Source organism: Eubalaena glacialis, chromosome 2 (genome assembly GCF_028564815.1).
Source record: "Eubalaena glacialis isolate mEubGla1 chromosome 2, mEubGla1.1.hap2.+ XY, whole genome shotgun sequence".
Taxonomy (NCBI): domain Eukaryota; kingdom Metazoa; phylum Chordata; class Mammalia; order Artiodactyla; family Balaenidae; genus Eubalaena; species Eubalaena glacialis.
In genome coordinates this window covers 187747031-187768863 of record NC_083717.1, presented here as the reverse complement: position 1 = coordinate 187768863, position 21833 = coordinate 187747031, and the positions used below count along the sequence as shown (strand labels likewise).

At 48.2% G+C, this 21833-nt stretch overlaps 1 protein-coding gene across 1 annotated transcript in view; it reads left to right on the top strand.

Moving 5' to 3' along the window:
* LOC133084744 (uncharacterized) overlaps positions 1-20811 on the top strand; it is a 191119-nt gene extending 170308 nt beyond the window's left edge. The window contains exon 5 of the mRNA XM_061181504.1: positions 20248-20811. Within this exon, the coding sequence (XP_061037487.1) occupies positions 20248-20762 (515 nt within the window). The 3' untranslated portion in view covers positions 20763-20811. The remainder of the gene's footprint in view (positions 1-20247) is intronic.
* Positions 20812-21833: the final 1022 nt, after the last annotated feature.

The window sequence follows — 21833 nt, the reverse complement described above, 5'->3', positions numbered from 1 at the left end:
GCAAGAAGTGATGTTTGATCTGATCTTTTTATTTGAGAAATACAGAGGGGATTAACCACGTAGAGTATAAGGGACTGTTCCAGACAGGGTCAAGTGCACTCAAGAAGGACACAAACAAGAAGATGCATGATGTGTCTGGGCAGCAGAAAGGGCCAGTGGGGCTGGAGCCCAGGGTGTGAGGGCAGAAGGGGTGATGTTAGGACTTAAATCTATGCCATGGGGACTGAAGGATTTTAAGTTGGGGGACAATGCAATAATCAGATTTGTATTTCTGTCAGACTTTTCTGATCACTACAAGGGGAAGGGGTTGGAGGAGAGCAGGAGTGGAAGTAAGGAGAACAAATAGAAGGTTCTTTCAGTAATCCAAGAGAGAGACAAGGCAGCCTGAATCAGGGTGGAGGGGCTAGAGCTGGAGACAAATGGATGGATGCAAGAGGTTTTCAGGAAGCAGAAAAACAGGCTTGGACTTCACATTTTCAACCTCTCTTATATCCTCACATTGACTCAGGGGGTTTCCATGGCACCCAAGGGATCCCTGGGATGGTGGAAGCAGGTGTACAGTGATTAAGAGCTAAAGTCATGGTCAAGATCCTCAACCTCTGCCCAAGCCTCAACCGTCTCTGTGACACTGATACAGGCTGGGACCTGGGACCCGGGACCCTTTGCTGCAGTGCTTGCCCCAGGACAAACGTTTCCTCCAGCAATAAAATATGAAGAAACTATAAGGGAGTGAAAATAACTGTGTGCAGGCACAATAGGTGCAAATTACAGAAAACAAGATACGAAAAGACCAAAAACCCAGCTGCCACTTCTGAAGAGCCGGAAGCAAAAGCAGGGTGCTGCACATGCCCCCTGCACTCACACCACCAAAGGGGTGGGTAAGACACCTGAGCCACCCCTCTGGCCTGACCCCTGGACCCCATAGTATAAGGAACCAGCTTGCCCCCCCCCCCCGACTCAGTGAGCAAGGGAGTCTGTTACTTGTTCTCGCTCCCCCCTGCTGCAGCAGGAGCCCAAATAAAGCCTTGCCTGAATTTCTTGTCTGGCCTCTTATCAATTTCTATTGATTAAGGAGGCCAAGAACCCTCGTCGGTAACATACTAACAACATTACCTCGCAGTGGCTCTCGGAGGAATAAATATGATGACCTCCTTTCTGTTCTCCTGACACAAGGACATGCTCGCCTCTGGACCTTTGCACATACCGTTCTGTCTGCTCTTCCCCCTACAGCCACGAGTCTCACCTCCTCACTTCCTCAAATGCTCATCTCCCACCTCCTCTGACGGTCCTTTGTAAAAATGCAAACTATGCCTCACCAGGTTATCCTACCCCCCTTCCCTCACTTATTTTTCTGCAACAGTCATCACATTCAACAAAACCTACTTATTTGTATATCCTCCACCAAAATAAAAGCTCCATGAAAGTGGGCATGTTTGCCTGATTGGTTGACCACGTCCACAGCAGATGGCGTACAGTAGGCATTCCAAACATAGTTGTTGAATGAATAAATAAATCATGTTCAAAAATCATGTCACCCGTACTCATTGCTCAAGAAATATAAGCTATGAGTCTTTTGACAACACCAATAATACTAATTTTAAAATGTATCATATAAGTCCCCCCATCATTCCAGTTTTCTGGTTGGAACCATTTCTTTCATCACAACAACTGCTCTTTCAACGACTTCCTTTGAAAGAACAGATCTTTCTTGGTGGCCTACTCTTGTTAATTAAAAGCACGACCTGACTTTTCTAGCTAAAGAAGCAGAACTCCACAGCATTCTAGGTTTAAAGAAGGACCACAGGCCAAGGCTTTGACTTCATTTGTTTGCCTCTCTTAGGAAGACAAGCTCACAGAGGTCCCCGCTTTCTGTCAAACTGCCCCAAAGCCCACTTTAGAATCTCAGGGTTTACCTGAGGCTGGGGGTTGCATCTCAGCTGCTAACCAATGCATTATCTATTTATATATGTTGCCATTAAGTGGAAGGAGCTGGAGTTAGAGAGAAGGTAAATAGGACATCTTGATTCTGAGTTACATTTTCCCATAGCGCAATTGAAATGCCATTCATTCTATTCTTACTGCATTGATCGGTAATTTTCATTTTCTAATTTCAAATAAAACCTCTTGCCTCAGTCAAAGCGAGACGCTCCTGCGTGTAACTTCACAGTTCATTTTAGCTTCACAGCTTAAAGACGTTCTGTTACCATCGGTCTTAAGTGGTAATTCCACTTTTCCAATTAGATTGTGGGAACGCACCAGATAAATGGACTCTTATTCCCCGAGCCATAATCTCAGCCTAACCATCAAGGCTGGGAATGAACAACCCAGAAGCTCTTCCCTGTCGTTTTGCTCCACAGCCAAACCCTCCCTCCCTTTAGCCCCTCCCGAATGAGCTACCCTTTGAGGTGCAGGAGCGTTTTTGGAAAGTTGACTCAAGTGATTTGAAGAGTTCTCATGTCCACCATGATAAAGGCCTGGACCAAGTACACCTGGGCTGTTTGCAGCATCATCTAAAAGGTCATCTTCTCTACCATGCTTTCTCACCCCCTCATCAAGACACACCCACCCCATCAACCTCAAATGCAAGTAGGAAGTCAGTGATGTAGTAGTAGAAAAAGCAAGAGGTTGCATGTCGGTAGACATGAGTTTGGGCCTTGGTTCCACCATGGAACTTTGAGCAAGTCATCTCCTTCTTTTATGTGTTGGTTTTCTGTATTCGTAAAATGAACAGACATAAAACATATCTAACACACAGGACTATGGGGAGAGTAAAGTGACAGGATACACGTGAAAGCATCATGAAACACGAGGTCAAAAGGCAACCTGGTGGGTGGCAAAAGCATGGCCTCGAGAACCCAGTAGGCCTGTGAATGTCCTTTTATTCCATGTCATTTCTGCAGCCCCACTAGACTCTGTTTCTTCAAGGACAAGATGGAGATGGTCATTCTTGTCCTCAGTATCTCCATAGTCTGCTGTCAAGACTAAGTGACATTTTGCATGTGAAAGAACATTAAAAACAAATGCCATGTGAATACATTATGGTTGTGTCAATATTATTTAATAACATTACTCAAAGATGTATTTGGTGCATTCTACAATGACCACATGACAAGGATGCCTGGTTTGAAGCACGGCCTAGGGACAAAGATAAATGCTCCCTTGAGAATGGACACGATGAAAACATAATCACATCTGGGGGATGGGCTGTAGGACAGAGGGACTCCATCCTCTTTTCCTCCTTGGCTTCTGGCTGATTTCTTTCCTCTGAATGCCTCTGGCCCCTATATCTGTGGGCTAGACTATGACAACACATCTCTCTCTCCTTTATACATGACCACAAATGATTTTCTTTGAGGTCCTAAGTTAGATTTCCTTTCCTCCGTGCTTTATGAATCTAGGTTGCCAACTCTGTTTCTTGAGTGACATTTACCTGGTTTCTCAAAGTCCTCCTTACTTTGCCTCATGAGGGCAAACATGAATTTTTCACACAACACAAAGAGGAAGAAAAAGTCAATGAAGGGATGTCTTGGATAAAGTAGTTTCTCCACCCTTCTGCCCCAGGGAGTCCCTGGCAGATCGTTAGAACCTCCAACTCAATGTTACAGAGAAGAGGACTTTGGAGTCAGAAGCCCTGGATATGAAATCTGGCTCCGCCCATTATACTTTGAATGACCTTGGGCCAGTTATTACACCCCTTGAGTACCCATTTCCTCCACTCTAAGTGGGAATAACACCAGCCTCAGAAGGCTCTAGTGAGGAACCAATGAAATAATGAATGTGAAATGCCTTTCAGGGTGAAACGAATGCTAATTTCCTTCTTACTCCCCTTCCTTCAGGTACCAGAGGATGGTTCTGGGGAGGGAGAGAGGAAGAGTAAAACCATCAGAAAAGAAGTGAAAGGCCTATAAAAGAGAGATGGAATTTGCTGAAAATCAACTTCAAACCCTACAAGACTCACATTTGGAAGCATGACTCCAAGGGACAGCCCTGCACACCTTCTGGGCAGGTGAACAGGCTGAGATCTCCCTGCCTTTTTGCATCTGTATCGCTTCCTTCAGCCAAATCCCATGATCTCTCTGGACCTCAGTTTACTGGACCCTGAAAAGGGATAGTTACTCCATTTCACATCCGTGCTATGAGGACCCAGCAAGGGAGGGAGATGCTGTTCACACCTGGATCTGCAGACACCTTGGTGTACACGGCCAAGAAGTGGTCCATGAATGGATTTTCTTGTTTTGTCTTCTCATTGGAATGATCATGCAAAATATTACCATGTAGAGAGTCAGAGTCTCTTTCACAGTAATGATGTGCAATTTTAAAATATTTTCAGAGAATGAGACTATAATTTCTTACAGTTTCTCATTGCTTCTTGGGGTCCTTAAGACTGTTTTTGTCATAAAACACAAAAGGCAGGTTTAGGAAACACCGAGGGAAGATGCAGAGGCTGAAGCCCCCGACACCCACCCTAATGTCACAGTCCCCCTCCGGTGCATTGGAGGCCACCAGGGCCACTCTGCCCTAGGCACGTTTGATGGCACTGCTCAGAGTCTCAATGTTGACAGTGCTCTCTGGAATACAAAAGAACTTTCTGGAGAGAGAACTCTTTAAAAGGGTGAGGGTCTCCAGGCTCCTGGGTGGAAAGAGGGGAAGGAGGTGGGTGGGGAGGGGAGCCCTGAGAGAAGAGGCATCCCTCTTGCAGGCCACTCTCTGGGAAATGCAGCCCTTTCCCTGGGGGCTGAGATGGAAACAGTTTCTGTCTCCATTTGTATCAGGGGGCAGCCCAGCGCGGGCTGGGCCTAGGGACACCACGGCAGCCATCATGCATCTCGGCATTAACAGGTATCAGTATGCAAATCAGCATCTTGGATGGACCCTTCTCCATTAACCCTGGGTCAGTGGTCCTCAGTGGAAAGGATAATAGGCTGCTTCAAGCAGTCTTAGGCAGAGGGGCATCTGTGCCTAAGAGGCGACTTAAAGACCACCGCTGGCCTCTCCTTCTCCGGGCCCAGGGTGAGCCCCCTTGGCCAGGTCAGGAATGCAGCAGGGAGCCTTTAGGGCTCTGTGCTGCCTGGGAGGCAGGGACCAGGGAGAACTGAGCACAACTCTCAGCCCCTTGAATTTGGCAAGAGCCACGGATACAGAGCCGCGGGCCCAGGCCAGAGCTGGCGAGCAGGAGGATGCCCAGGGAAGGGCTGGCAGCTCTTCCTGCCCGGCTCTCATGACTTGATGGTATGATTCCAAAGCAGCAGGGATTGGGCCACACCCTGGGGACCAAGGAGGCCACGCAGATGCCCACCTGGCAGGCAGCCTGCATCACCAGCTACTGTGCCAAGCTACAGGGAGACAGGAAACCTGGATGGAAGGGGAGACGATGCCCAGGGCCCACCAAGAGCTGGCGACTTTGGTGGGGGTGAGAGTCCACACCCCATGGGGGGCCAGTGCGAGGGGCCCCAAACCTCCTCATCCTTCATCTGAAAGGGAAGGGACGCTGGCCGTGGAGAGAGGAGGGGAAGGTGGGCACCAGCCCCTCGACACCCAGCAGCTGGGACTCCAGGCTCCGGAGGTTGCCAGGGGCCTTGCTGTGCTCAGAGGAAGGCACCCAGGGAAGAGAGGCCTGCATTCAGACATTCGGGGTGGCATCTGAGCACCCCCAAACCCACAGTGGCCTGAGAGGCAGGGAGTGACAGTGGCCTGACAGTCACGTGGCTAAACGTGGCCCTTCTGAGACAAAAGGGACCCGTTCCTGGCTTGCTGAGCAGTCATGAGCTGGCATCTGCTGAGGCTGGGCTCCCGCTGGGCGCAAGTGAGGACAGTGGTCCTCGGACCCCCATCTCCCTGCTCTCAGAGTCTCAATCCCAACGTCACATTTTCAGGGAGCCTCCTGATGCCCCAGCCGGATCGGATCACTAGCACTGAGCTCACCAGCTCATTGAACTTATGTGTGTATGAGATAACATTCACGTAACATAAAATCCACCATTTTAACCATTTCACAGCGTCCAGTCCAGTGGTTGTTAGTACATCCACATTGTCGTGCACCACCCCCACCATCCAGTTCCAGAACATTCATCACCCCAAAAAGAAACCCCATGCCCACGAGCAGTCTCTCCTTGTTCCCACCTTCCCCAGCCCGTGCAACCAGGAATCTGCTATCCGTCTCTAGGGGTTCGACTATCCCGGACATTTCATTTCTATGGAATCATACGATGTGTGAACCTTGCTTCTCTCCCTCAGCGCAATGTGGTCAGGGTTCACCCATGTTGGATCCTGTATCAGTGTTCATTCCCCCCTTTTGGCTGAATAGCATTCCATTGTGTGGATATACGCCTTTTTGTTCATCCATCCATCCGTGATGGACATTTGGGCTGTTTCCACCTTTTGGCTGATGTGACTAGAGCTGCAAGCAACATTTCAGTGCAAGTCTTCGTCTGAGCACCTGTCCTCAGCTCTTTGGGGTGGATCCTTCTGGCGGAATCACTGGGTCACGCAGAAACTCTATGTTTAACTGCCAAGCTGTTCCACGGTGGCTGAGAACTTATTTTTTAAATAGCACTTGCCATCGTGTGTAACACACATTTGAGTGTGATCAGTAGCTGTCTTGCCTCAGTAGCGTGCAAGCTCCAGCGGGCAGGGACCGTCTAAGTCTCCTTGATTTCTGCCCTTCTAGCATCTCACGCAGTGGGCCCAGGATGGGTGCCAATAAAATACTCATGGAGATAGGGAAGGAATAGAAACAGAGGGAGGGAGCGAAGATTGTTTGCAAAAATAGCCACAATTATTCCCTTCCCTCTATCCACTCCACCTTGCATTTGACTTTGCATCTCTTCCTACCAAGAGGTGGAATCTCTCCCGATCAAGATCACGTGAATTGGCCTTGCCTTGTAACTTGTTTTTGTATGTTTTTTTTTTTTTTTTTTTTTTTATTTATTTTTGGCTGTGTTGGGTCTTCGTTTCTGTGCGAGGGCTTTCTCTAGTTGTGGCAAGCGGGGGCCACTCTTCATCGCGGTGCGCGGGCCTCTCACTATCGCGGCCTCTCTTGTTGCGGAGCACAGGCTCCAGACGCGCAGGCTCAGTAGTTGTGGCTCACGGACCTAGTTGCTCCGCGGCATGTGGGATCTTCCCAGACCAGGGCTCGAACCCGTGTCCCCTGCATTAGCAGGCAGATTCTCAACCACTGCGCCACCAGGGAAGCCCTACCTTGTAACTCATTTTGACCACTAGAATGAGCTGGGGGTGACAGTGTACCCATTCTAAGCTTTGGCTTCAAGAGCCTATGTGCTTCTGTCCTGTCCCCCTAGCCAGTTGCAAAGCGGACAGGCCAGGGCCAGCCTGGTGGATGGAGTCATGTGGTCCATTCACCTCCATCACCCTGGCCAGTGGCCAGACATGAGTGAGGCCATCCTGGACTTCCAGTCACCACCCCCCACTGCCGACACACCAGCTGACCACAAAGGAACCCATTATGTGAGGTCAGCAGAGACTGACCCAAGACAGCAGAACCACCAAGATGACCCATGAACTCCTGAGCCCTAATAAATGCGAGTTATTTTGAGTCATTAGGTTTAGGAGTGGACTGTTACACAATAGATAATGTACACAGAAATTTTTCTTAAAATGTATCCCTGTGTTCATACGTCCCCTCACTTGTAAGGCCTCCTCCCAATCCTCCGTCTCCTCTGAATCCTGTTTATTGATCAACGTTCCGCTTAGTCCCCCTCCTCCAGGTAGCTTTCCCTGACTTCCCCAGACCACACTGCACTTTTCTAAACTCCTGCGGCACCCAGCGGCATAGTCCCTTGTTCAAAACTCGCTCCCAGACTGTCTTGGTTTGTGCCTTAAGGTGATGTGTAAGCAACTAGTTTTAAACTCTGAGAGGGCCAGGAATTGATTTCTCTCTCATTTGAACAGGCTTTGGAGGAGTCCTAAGGATTTAGTTTGAATCTGGCCTCCTTCCCTCTCACCTTAAGGAAGTTGTACATCTGCATTCGGGTACAAAGAGCCCTGGACTGGAAGGCAGAAGCCCTGGGTTTGAATCTTGGTTCTGCCCCTTCCTACTCGGGTGACCTCAGTGCAATCACATGATGACTTGGACTTCGGTTCCCTGTCTGCTAAATGGACACAATAATTCTCCCGGAGTGCCCTGCCATCTAGGTGGGTTTGTATATTAATATTCAGTAAGAGTGAAGCCCTAAACAGATGTAAGAATTTATTCTCAGCCTCCCATCACCTCCCTTGCCACTTTGACCTGACTTCTTGGTAAAATTGGCTTGCAAGAGAAAGCAAGGGCCACAGCACCTGACCCTACACGATCCAGTTATCCTGGACACCAAGGCAAGTGCCATGACCCTAGGAGAGGGAAAAGGGTACCAAGTGCTGCAGGGGCTACAGCCTCCCAGGTCTCTGCCCTGTAGGCTGGCTGCCCTTCCAACAGGCGCTTTGCCTTCTGCTGCTTCCGTTAGAAGCGTGGTTCTCAGCCTCTCACCCAGAGAGGCCAGTTCGCTTAGCCTGGATAGGCCCCAGGCACAGATATTGTGAGAAGCTCCCTGGGTGGTTCTGACATGCAGCCAGAGTTGAGAAGCCCAGCTTCAGAGCAAGCATTGCTTCAATGATGCATTCATTGTATTGTTTGTCAAATATTTATTGAGCATATGCTATAGGCCGAGTCAAGCATAGGTGCAGGAATCCCAGCATGTAAAAAAGTGAAAAGTCCATGATGGCTGCTCAATAAATCTCCATGAAGGGAGGGAAGGATGGAGGAAGGAAGAGAAGGAAGAAAGAAGGGAAGGAGGGAGGGAGGAAGCCACTATGATCAGAGAGGTTAAATCCCTTGCTGGCAAGGAGCAGCGTCAAGATCTCCTGATGCCAAGTCAGTGTTCTTTCCAGGGTGCCTGCCGCAAAGTGGGCCACGTGCCTTCACCTCTTCTGTTACGACAGCAACTGCTACCATTTCCGAGCTTCTTCTGTGCCAAGCATTGTGCTCGTAAGAGCTTTTCATGCACTAATCCCATTTAATCCTCCCTGCTGTAGACTGAATGTTTGTGTCCCCTCCCAAAGTCATAGTCAAAATCCTAACCCCCTTTTGTTGTTATTAGGAGGTGGGGCCTTTGGGAAGTGATCAGGTCTTGATGGTGGAGCCCTCATGAATGGGATTAGCGCCCTTATACAAGGGACCCTGGAGGGAGAGCTCCCTCGCCCCTTCGTATGTGAGGACACAGTGAGAAGACAGCCACCTGTGACCAAGGAAGTGGACACTGAATCTGCTGGTGACTTGACCTTGGACTTCCAGCCTCCAGAACTGTGAGAAATAAATATCTGTTGTTTATAAGCCCCTCAGTCTCTGGTATTCTTTTATAGCTGCCAGAATTGACTAAGACATTTACCTAGAGGTGGGTGTTATTATCCCCTTTCAGGGTCGAGGAAATGAGGCTCAGAGCAAAGAGTCATCCTGGACCCCCTTAGAAGCGGGGCTCCTGGAGGAAGAGTGGATGTACTTTCCTTTACTCCAAGGCTGGACAGTCTCCACTGCACACACATCCCCCTTTGCTGTGGCTCGCTGCCTTTGTTATCTCTGAGATCCCAGCAACTTGCACCCTGTCTGGCCACAGATGCACACTCACTAAGTCTTTGGCTGAACTTGACTAGCACTTACCATGATTGATCATTATATATTCATTGGGTGTTTGTTTCACACTAATCTCTGTCACCAGCCTGTAAATCCCTCATGGACAAGGACCAGCTCTGTTTTCTGCACCTGGCGCATCCAGCATCCCCCCACCAGGCCCCCAGCCAACAGTTGTTGAATGGATGGACGCGTGGCTCCGTGGAGATTGGGGTGCAAAGCTGGAACACAGGCCATATCTGCTGTCTGACCCAATAGCTGCCTTCAGCCACCATAGAAATTGGAGGTCCCCAAAGTAAAGGAACTAGCAGAGACCCGCGAGGGCGGGGAGCTCCTGCACAGCCAGGTAAGAATCATGACTGGAGGAAGAAATGGCTTTCCTGGCTCCATTTCTAGGCAGGGCTTCTTGCCTTTCATGCCCCACCCAACCCAGGTGGTCAGCAGGCAGCCAGGTGTCAGGTTCGAAGTGCTGGCTGTCACTCGGACACCCAGAATATTGGCAGCGGGTCAGATCACCCCCACCCAGCGAGCAAGTGCTCCCTGGCTCTGGATGTGGCCCACACCATGTTTGTGTTAAATGTTTTTTGCCCTTTATTCACCCAGTTTCAAGGTTAAACTCAAATCCATCAAGAGAGACAAAAGCACTAACCAGTGGGCACCCTCTCGCTGTCCTTTTCATGGAGATTACAGGTGCGTGACCCTCCCCTGCACAAAAAGCTGTTGCCATGGAAACCACATAGGATGCCAACTTGACAACAAGTGACATTCAAACCAAGAGGGACATTGACCTGACCCCCACTACACACACACACACACACACACACACACACACACACAGTCGCCAGAGGGAAAGCTACAAAAGAATGTCCTTTCCTTTACCTAAAGCACTGACTTATTCATATTCATTAAATGAGAATGACAAAGACGTAACTTCCATTACAATTTTCTATGGGGTGGGATGGGGAAATCAGAGATGGTGGGGGGTGTCATTGTTCTAAGCCTCCTTGGATCCCGGGCAGGTGAGAGAGTGCAATCATCCTTATCATTAGCCCTGGGCAGGGCAGGCAAAGGAACAGCTCCCTCAAAATCAGTCTGTCCCTAATCAATAAAGGAAAAGCCACATTGTTATTTCTCGAGAGATTTTTCTCCTGTTATCCTGTCCAACCTCACAGGGCTTTTGCCCAGGAAACCTACATGGCTTGGGCAGGGGGCTGTACTGTTTCCTAGGGCCCTTGATCTGAGACTGGTTTTTACACAGGTGAAAAAGAAACCAAAAGATTTTGTGACACCTGAAAATGATAGGAACTGTCTATTTCCGTGTCCATCAATAAGGTTTCATTGGACACAGTGCGCCCACAACTATGCATGGCCCACAACTGTTTCTGCACTGCGGCAAAGCAGGGGGACCACTCCACAAAGCACAGCAGGCCCAGTGCCTGGGGCCCGCGTGACTTTCAGGTGCCCATGGAAATCGTTCGATTTTAACCTATTTTAAAATCAGAAGAAAAACATAAATATAAAAATAATGAATCCAGCCTGGGCTATATTCATCTCAATATCCATGCAGCTGTAAAATGTAAGGTTTAATATTTCCTTATGGAGGATGAGACCCAAGAAGGCAAAAGTGCTTAGGGTCCATGGATGTCTTAATGAGGCTCTGCTTCATGTTTCTACTCTTTGGATCTTTACAGAAAAATCTGCAGGCCCCTGGCCCAGCAGATCTCATCCTCAGCTGGGACTCCAGAAAGCAAGGTGCTGGTCCATCTCTGACATGCTGGATGACTTGAAATAACTGGCTTGCCCTCTCTGGACTTCTGAGAGTCGCGAGCAGTGTCCTGGTGAACTTTGACGTGTGATTGGATGTCTGGGCAAACGTGGATGATGACAGCCCCACCTTATAGGGCTGGGGTAAGGCTGGGTGAGGATGACCCGCCCGGACTCAGCGGGGACCTGGTACTTATAAAGCAGTTAATTCTGGGTGCCCAAGAAGTGTGGCAAGCCCCTGCTCTGTGTTGGACACAGACCTCTTATCCATTTGGAAATCCTGTCTTACAAAGGGATCAGGGCTGGGAAGTCCTTACATGTAGGGAAAGACCCAGGAAGACTTTCAACAGCTCCACAGGTTCAAGGGGACACCCGTAGGTGATGGGACACCCATGGCCTCACCCCCGTGGGTGCAGCCCCCTGGACTCTGGGGGGTCTTTCTGCATCTGGAAGCCTCCGCCTTGTAATCTCTACATAACCTTTGCAACACGCCGGCATATTTCACCCTTCCTGGCAAGCACTCCCATTTTTTTTGTCATTCCAATTTCATTTCCTGGGCTGTGCGGACTGCGGGCTCAGCAGTCGCTCCGTCTGAAGTGACTCCTGGGACCTCCTCACTGTTCTATATGCAAATGGCCTTGCACCTGGGCAGCCGAGCGGGCGCGCAGACAGTTTAGTTATGCAAATCTGATTGATCGAGAGCATATTGCAGGAGCGCACGCGCAGGCCCGGGACACTGGCAGCTATATTTCACTGGCTAAATTCCCTAAGAAGGGGGGAATAAATTAAATGCCAGGCATTTTGATGCATATTCCCTCTCAACCCCTGTAGTGCAATAGTGTTTATTTCCGAATGTGTTCAACACTCGGGTTAGACGTTGCTAATGCAATTTTTGCGTGCGGGTGTGTTACTGCTGAATTAACAGAAGGCTTGTTTTCGGTGTAAAAAAGCCCGTTGCTGTGATGTCACAAGCACAATAGGTCTGTCAGTTGATTTGAAATAATTCCCCAGGCAAATACAGTAAAAGGCGGTGTTAAAAATAATTAGGTCCTTTGGCCTCCAAATGCTCACCCAAGTGGAGGGAGTAGTGCAAGTTACACCCGACTTTATTCTCTTCTACAACAAAAGGTGAAATAAACCACCAGGATGCTGATTACATATTGTCCTCCTAGGTCGAAGGCATTTGTCTATTTCCCAAACCCTGGAGTTTAAAGATGGGAGATAGAGCATAGAGCAGCCGCTGCAACCTTGAAGGAAATCTTTTTTTAAAAATTTTTTTTTAAACCTCGAATCTACTTGACTCTGCTTAAAATAATAAATTCTGCATCAGACACATTGCATTCATACATGTTGACGTCTGTAACTCTAGCGGCTTGGGAAGCCTGGCTGGCTGGCTTTTCTGCCTTCTCCTTATTGATTTATAATCACTGATAAATAAGATACACCTACATGGCAGACGGTCGTTGCAGAAGGAAAAAGAAAGCTACTTTTGCCGGTGTCTTTCCCAACCACCCCTCCGCCACCCACGGATCAAAATTAAAAATAAATCAGTGTTATGCGGGGGAGAGGAAGGTGATGGGAGAGAAGTAGGAAGAGTCAGTTTCTCCCAGCGTCTCCAGCATCATTCATGGGGCCCTGCAAAGCAGGTCTTGAAAACGGCAAACCCTTGAGAGAAGAGAGCGTGGACGGTGCACCTCGATTCAGGAGTTAAACTGGCTGTGCAGAACGGCATTAATGTCAAAGACAGCAATGCAGGCCGTCATTCACTCATGCGTTCGCATCCATTGCCTTATCCTTCGCAGCGGCCTTGGACCATGTTAATATGCATGTGTATATAGGCATTGAGCTATCCCCAGGTACTCATGTGGACACATCCTGTACACACAGATATTCACATGCAAGATGCTTGTATTTGGCTGCAAAAAAAAAAGGGGGTGAAAAGAAGATTGAAAGGCATACTTATGGCCAGGTTTCGTCACTGGTGGGACAGCACAAATCCTTTGTTTGCCCCCAGTCCCTGCTTTCTCACTGCCTGGCATGGACACACACACACACACACACACACACTCTCCCTCTCTCACATGCACACATACGCATATGCACACGTGTGTACGCACGCACCCACATACACACGTGTATCACACACATCTGTGTGCACCCTGGCACACCCCACACGTGCACTCCCATGCTCACATACAGAGGTGCACACACACACCAGCACACACAAATACAAGTGCATGCATACACACACACGGGCACACGTGTACCCATGTGTACACACATACCTTTTTTTAAAAAACCGGCCATCTATCTGACAGGCAAAGCCCATCCAGAGGGTCAAAAGTGAAGAGCCTGGGAAAGGTCAAGTTTAATCTCTCCCCATATTGGCCCTGCCTGCCCCTCCCACCGCTGCCTAACAAAAGGGCCTCAGCGCTGTGACTGACAGAATTCTTAATTGTATCCACTCACTCATGACAATTTGATTAAAATATTACGCCAAAGTCTCACCCCCTGTTTGCTTCGATCCTCCAAATCTAATTTTGAATTTTCAGAAAGGAGATTACCTCCACAAGCATGACTTGGATGCTATTAACTTCTACTTAATCTTTATTACTGATGTGAATGTAACATATGTACGGCTTCGCTCTGCTCCTGTTGTTTGCCTCTCGAAAGTCACGTCTAGGAGACAGACCAGCGACGGGCGTTCATCTTCACTCCGCTGTCCTCTCGGCGTCCAGCTCTCTCCCCTCTCCATGGTAGGACCAGGTCAGGACAGTAACCTCCACCTTCCACGCCCTCCCAAAGCCCACCTCGCGGCAGCAGAAGCCAGGACTGGCCGTGCCGTAGAACTCAAGGCTTTGCAAAAGCGGAGACGGGAGGCTGGCAGCCTCCCCTCTCTGCGTGGATGAGAATTAACAGATTTTAATGAGCATCGGAGCGGCTGGAAAGGGCCAGTGGGTCCAGGACTCTCCAGTGGGTCTCACAGCCCAGACCCTTGCTTCTTCTGAGTCCCTCCAGGGCAGAGCGGACCCTTGTCTCCCTGATCAGGAAAGAAATCAACAAAGAAACAAAATAAAAATTTAAACATTGACAAGGACGCTTTGTGTTTTAAAGGGTTTCTCTCTTTTCTTCCATGTTTTTAGATGTATCTTTTTTTTAAATTTTGTTTCTCATAATATATGAGTAGGTGTGGGTATATCATCAAGGTTTGGAGAAGCATAGAAAAATCTGGCGTTGATAGCAATCATTTCATACAGGGGTTGGCTAGGAGAGGACGAAGGTCACAAGGGAGCAAAGGAAGCTTCTGCTATTATGCCTCTGACTCTATGTTATGGGTAAAATTGTGTCCCCTACAAATTCACGTGTTGAAGTCCTAACCCCCAGAACCTCAGAAGTGACATTTGGGAATAGGGAGGTTGCAAATGTAATTAATTAGGTTCAGATGAGCCATTCTGGAGTAGGGTGGGCCCTCATCCGATGTGACCGGTGTCCTTACAAAAGGGAGCAATCTGGACACAGACAGGGACACAGGGAGAACACCATGTGAAGATCCAAGGTAAACTGACACAAGCCAGGAGACTACCAGAAGCTGGGTGGAGGGGGGAAGCCTGGAGCACGTCCTCCCCTAGAGCCTTCAGAGGGACTTGATCTCAGGCTTCTGGCCTCCAGACCTGTGGGACGATACATTGCTGCTGTCTAAGTCACTCAGTTTGTGGCAATTTGTTACGGCAGCCCTAGGAAGCTGATACACTACCCATTCCTATACTTTTTGAATCAGGCTTCCCAGGATTGCTCTTGAAATCTTTAAAGAAGTAAATACATTTATTTTAATCCCCATAAATTACAAACCTGTCTTAGTGTGTATTGTGTCCAAGTCGGGAGGCCTCTGCTGGGAGGGATGGAGCCAGACGCTCAGCATTTGTTGTCTCAGGGCCCTGAATTTGTGCCTCTGATCTGCCTCTTACCAGGCAAGTGAACCAGGGGAGTAATTCCCCTGCCCTTGACCGCTGTGTTCCCTCCTAAGAAGAAGGGTGGAAACCTTGCCCTGCCCTCCTCAAGCGGCCACAGTGAGGGTCGGCAAATGCCCTTGATACATTCAGAGAAGTAACATTTCGTTCAACTGATTCCACGAATCTCCACAGAGCATTTGCTAGACGCCAGGCCCTGCAGGCACAGGGTCTCAGAGAAGCCCCAGACGTGCCTCTTGCCCATCAGGAGCTCACAGTTTGGGGTCAAAGAGATCCATAAGCCAATCAGCATGCAAGAGAGAGCAAGGGCTCAGCACAGGGCTCAGCGGAGCTCCAGGGAGAGAAAGGGGTCCTTCCCGCAGAGAGCTGGGTGGCTTCGTGGAGGGGGAGAGGGGTTATCATTGGAGAGTCAGAGTGTATCCAGCCAAAGGTGAGACAGTGGAGGGGGGAGGGGAGGCAAGACAGCGCAGCACCTGGAAACATAGATCGGAGTGGTCGGGGGCTGGGATGCGGGACCCCAGTATGCGGAGACCTTGCCTGACTCTGTCACTGTCGGATCCTCGGTCCTAGAACAGCGCCAGGCACAGAGCTGGGGTTCACTAAATATTTGCAGGGTGAATGAATGAATGAATGAATGAAGTTATGGGGGCAGGATGACAAGGGATGATGCTAGAGGAACAGACAGGGATTAAACCCCTACGAGCCTTGGAGGCTTTAGAAAGGAACTAACACTCTGTCCTGAGCCACTGGAAGGGTTTGGTATCATCCTGGTCATGGCAGGAAACAGGTGGACACTTAGATGGATTTATCTGAAAAGAATCTGATCAAGAGGCTCCTTAGAAAAGTGTGGGCAGAAAGGCCAATAAGTACGTGGCAGCCTCTGGGCTCGGACACGGGGAGCAATTTTCGAAGGCTGGTGGAGGGTGCAGTTCTGGAACTTGAGGCAGAGAGAACATGAGCAAGGCCACCTGTAAGCTGTGACCTTCAGAGGGCACAGCAAGCCCACCACACCCGGGAGGGAGCCAGAGGGGCTCCCACTGGCCAGACCCAACCAAGACCAGAGGGAATGGAAGCCCTTGATGAAATTCGCAATGCAGTTCACACGGGTTGGCTCCCAAGGCTCTGAGCAGGGGATAAGGGGTGACGGGGGGTCTGAAGAGGCAAAGGGAAGACAGAGAACTTACACTTAGAGGTGCATTTGTCCATTTAGAAAAATCACTTTGGCACTGAGGTAAAAAGCACTTCTATTACAGGACTGTGAGTTGAAAATTGAGGAGATGAGCTGTAGACAAAGATATGTATGTTCCAATCGGAAAGAAGGGGAGAGGAAACAAAATCTACCCCAACTTGAAAAGGGGCCATCGGCCACTGGCGAACGTGGGTTCTGAGTTTCTGGCACATAGAAATACCCATTAAATATTTGTTGATCAAAAAATATTTGTCCATCCCAGTGAACATAGGATTTAAGCTGTAGCACTCTCTGACCATATCATGGGTCCTGTAAGTTAACAGGGAACTACTTCCCAGTCCTCAGCTACACTGTGGCAGATTTATCCCTCAATGTGACTCTCCTTGCCTTCATGGAGAAGCACATGCTCTCAGTACAAAGACCACACTTCCCAGCTTCCCTTGCAGCGAGGAGTGGCCATGTGACTACATCCAGGACAAATAGGAATGGAAGTGATACATGCAACCCTAGGTCCTGCCTTGAGAAGAAGGGAGTTTTTCCCCTGCCCTTTCCTACTGGCTGGCGTGTAGAGATGTGAGCAGACCAACAGAGGGCAGAGCAACAAAACAGAAGGTCCACAGGTCCCTGCACCACACAGCCACCTTGTCAGCCCTGGAATGATGTTGCCCAGCCTGGGAGAGAGATAAATCTCTACATTGGGTCTCCACTAATAGACAGTGAGGTTACACCCTAACTAAGATGTGTGTTCTCCTTGTCTGGCCTCCATGCCCTTGCTTGTCCCATTCCCAGTGCCTGGAAAACCATCATCTATCCTTCAGTGCCTGGTTTAGATGTTACCTTGTCTGTATTGGTCAGCTTAAGGTAAGTATACACAGTAACAAAGAAACCCAAATCCCGGTGGTTTACAACAACAGAGATTCATTCCAGCCTGAGCTGAAGCAACAGCGACCAGCCGGGGTAGGTGGGGCTGTGGCAGAGGGGAAAGAACACAGGTTGGCTCCTATGGCCCCTTCCTAGCAGTGGCACAGGACACTCCCATTCTCCACGTCAGTGGCCAGCGCAGGCCACGTGGCCACGCGTGACGTCAACAGGAAGTGTAATCATGTCTCAAGAATAAGGATACAATTCGCCTTGTGGTACATGTCTCTTTTTGAATTATGGTTTTCTCAGGGTATATGCCCAGTAGTGGGATTGCAGCACTATTTACAAGAGCCAGGACATGGAACCAACCTAAGTGTCCATCGACAGATGAATGGATAAAGAAGATGTGGCACATGTATACAATGGAATATTACTCAGCCATAAAAAGAAACAAAATTGAGTTATTTGTAATGAGGTGGGTGGACCTAGAGTCTGTCATACAGAATAAAGTAAGTCAGAAAGAGAAAAACAAATACTGTATGCTAACGCATATATATGGAAACCAAAAAAAAAAAAAAGTGGTACTGATGAATCTAGTGGCAGGGCAGGAATAAAGACATAGATGTAGAGAATGGACTTGAGGACACGGAGTGGGAGGGGGAAGCTGAGGCGAAGTGAGAGTGGCATGGACATATATACACTACCAAATGTAAAATAGATAGCTAGTGGGAAGCAGCCGCATAGCACAGGGAGATCGGCTCGGTGCTTTGCAATGACCTAGAGGGGTGAGATAGGGAGGGTGGGAGGGAGGCTCAAGAGGGAGGGGATATGGGGACATATGTATGCATATGGCTGATTCACTCTGGTGTACAACAGAAACTAACACAGTATTGTGAAGCAATTATACTCCAATAAAGATCTATAAAAAAAAAAAAAAAAGGAAAGAATAAGGATACAATTTGCCACAAGTTCCTCCAACAGAGACTCTCTGTGCGTTTGTCCGTCCTTGCGCCATCCCTGTGTGCCATCGTCATTTGCACTTCCTAAGTCCCAGGAAGACGATCAGTGTTTGGACATTTGGGGGAAATGGAGCACAAGTGGAATAAATTAATTAAGATTCTCTTCCCAAAATCGAGCACAGCCCAGATGCTTCCATGGGCTTCTTAGCTATAAAGTGGGGGTGTCAGACATCCCTGACATGTAGCCTAGAGCAAAGTGGACCCTTAGTCAATACTTGTTGGATAAATGGGTGGATGAATGGTTGTGGGAGTTCGCTCATTCATTCATCAAACCCATGTGGAGCCCCCACTGTGTGCCTGGCACTGGGTGCTTAGCCCTCACTGTTCTCCTCAGTGATCAGAGCCCAGGAAGAAATGGGAAACTTCTGGAAGGAGAAACTGAAGACGCTGTTCCCGGGACCAGTCAGAGCCCGGTCCACACTCGAGCAATGAATTCAGCCAAAACCCATTCAATGCTGCTGGAAGCAGCAACCCCCCCAAAACCAAAAAAGCAAGGATTTGTTTGCTTATTTAAAAGTATTTCTTGTTTTGTTTTCCTGTGATTTGTAGCAAACCCTCCTGATGAGGGCCTTTTTATAGACTTTTTAAAAAATCTGTTTATAACATTCAAAACTAAAAGATCGCAAAACTTTTCATTGTTTCCTATTTCCTGACCTTCTCCTACTTGGCAAGCATTGGATTATTTTGGGTCCTGTTTTCAAGGGAGCTGAAACTAACACCATCGGACCAACTCAGGAACCATCTCTAGGGTCAGCAGGCAGTTTGTCCTTTGGCTCAGGGCAGGGCACAGAGCAGCCCAGCCCTGAGGGATCTGGTGGAAACTGACTCTGCCTCTGCTCTGGGCTTGGTGGGAAAAGTAAGAAGCAGAAAATGCCTTAACCCAGGGGTGATATCCAAAACTCCAAAATATTAGCAACCGGTAGAGCAGGACCCAGAACAATCAGAATGAACCCTTGCCACCTGCTACAGCTGGTCCCCAAGCCCCCACTCACCCCCCACCCAACACCCTCCCCACTCGCTCAGGCATTAACCCTTTAATGGATGAATTAAGGGCAGTCCTGAGGGAGGTTTGGGGGCAGCCAGAGCAGCAGGGATAGTCACTGCAATAGCGATTTTGCAAACAATGGAGAAATATTTCAGCAGGTAACCACCTGTAAGTCACACCAGGGCCTCCCAGCTAATGGGAACCTGCCTTCTCCTCAAGGAAGTCACCAAAGCTGGGACAGGGAGATGAGAACTCAGAATAGTCTATTAAAAACTCTGAACATCCCTGTGGTCTTGGGCACATGTATGAGTTTCTTGTGGCTACTGTAACAAATTCCCACAGATCTGGTGGCTTCGAGGAACACAAATTGATTCTCTTAAAGTGCTGGAGATAAGTCCAAAATCAGTTTCCTGGGCGCTAATGTCAATGTGGTTGGTTCCTTCTGAAGGCTCTTGGGGGAGCTAGGTCTCCTTGCCTAGTTTCTAGAAGCTGCCTAAATTTCTCTGATCATGACCCCTTTCCCACATTATTCCAACCTCTTATTTCTGTCCTCACATCTCTTTCTCCCCTGTGTGTCAAATCTCATTCTGTCAGAGAAAAGGGAACCCTCATACACTGTTGGTGGGAATGTGCATTGGTGTAGCCACTATGGAGAACAGTATGGAGGTTTCTCAAAAGACTGAAAATAGAACTACCATATGACCCAGAAATTCCACTGCTGGGTATATATCCAAAAACAAAAACAAAAACATTAATTCAAAAAGATACATGCACCCCAATATTCATAGTAGTATTATTTGCAATTGCCAAAATATTGAAGCAACCTAAGTGTTCATCAACAGATGAATGCGAGATCTGTGGATTTACTTGTCGGCAAAAGGCATCCCTTAATTGGCACATGAAGAAGCATGATGCAGACTCCTTCTACCAGTTTTCTTGCAATATCTGTGGCAAAAAATTTGAGAAGAAGGACAGCGTGGTGGCTCACAAAGCAAAAAGCCACCCTGAGGTGCTGATTGCCGAAGCTCTGGCTGCCAATGCAGGCGCCCTCATCACCAGCACAGATATCTTGGGCACTAATCCAGAGTCCCTGACACAACCTGCAGACGGTCAGGGTCTTCCTCTTCTTCCTGAGCCCTTGGGAAACTCCACCTCTGGAGAGTGCCTCCTGCTAGAAGCTGAACGGATGTCAAAGTCATACTGTAGTGGGATGGAACGGGTGAGCCTGATGGCTAATGGGAAGATCTTTGTGGGAAGTGGCAGCAGTGGGGGCACTGAAGGGCTGGTCATGAACTCGGATATACTCGGTGCTACCACAGAGGTTCTGATTGAAGATTCAGACTCTACTGGACCTTAGAGGAAGGGAAGACTTTGGGCACTGGGACAGCTAAGACTTTGTATTTAAAAGACAAAACGGACAAAAAAAAAATTTAAAGCATTTAAAATCTAGTAAAATAAAAAAAAAAATGATGAATGGATAACGAAGATGTGGTATATAGATATACAATGGAATACTACTCAGCCATAATAAAGAATGAAATTTTGCAATTTGCAGCGACATGGATGGACTTGGAGGGTATTATGCTAAGTGAAATCAGTCAGACAGAGAAAGACAAATGATATCTCTTATATGTGGAATCTAAAAAATACAACAAACTAGTGAATACAACAAAAAAGAAGCTGACTCACGGATATAGAGAACAAACTAGTGGTTACCTGTGGGGAGCGGGAAGGGGGAGGGGCAACATAGGGGATGGGGGAGTGGGAGTTACGAACTATTAGGTTTAAAATAAGCTACAAAGATATATTGTACAATGTGGGAAATATCACACATATTTTATAATAACTACAAATAACCTTTAAAAATTGTGAATCACTATATTGTACACCTGAAGTTTATACAATATTATATGTCAACTATACTTCAATTTTTTAAAAAATCTCATTCCGTCCCTCTCTATAAGGACACTTATGATTACATTCAGGGCACAAGTGATAATCCAAGGTCGTCTCCCCATCTAGAGAGCCTTAACTTAATCATGTCTGCGATGTCCCTTTTAACATATTAAGTAACACTTCCAGTTTCCAGAGATCAGGATGTGACATCTTTGGGGTCGTTATTCAGCCTCCCACAGCGAATCACTTAATGTCTCCAAGGTCTCTTCCCTTCTGAGCATGCTCCCACCTCAGGGCCTTTGCACGGCCACTTTGTCAATAAAGCGCTTTCTCCAGATATTGACCCCCTTTCCTCCCTCAAGTTTATTCAAGACCCCACTCAGATGAACCTCTCCAGAGAGGCCTCCTCTGAGCACCTCTTCCCCTTGCAGAACAAAACAAATAGCTATGCGTGGTGTTTCTGAGTTATCGGTGCCTCATAGTTTTAACCCATGTGAAGAACTTAAGACAGAGCCTGCCTTCTAGTCAATGT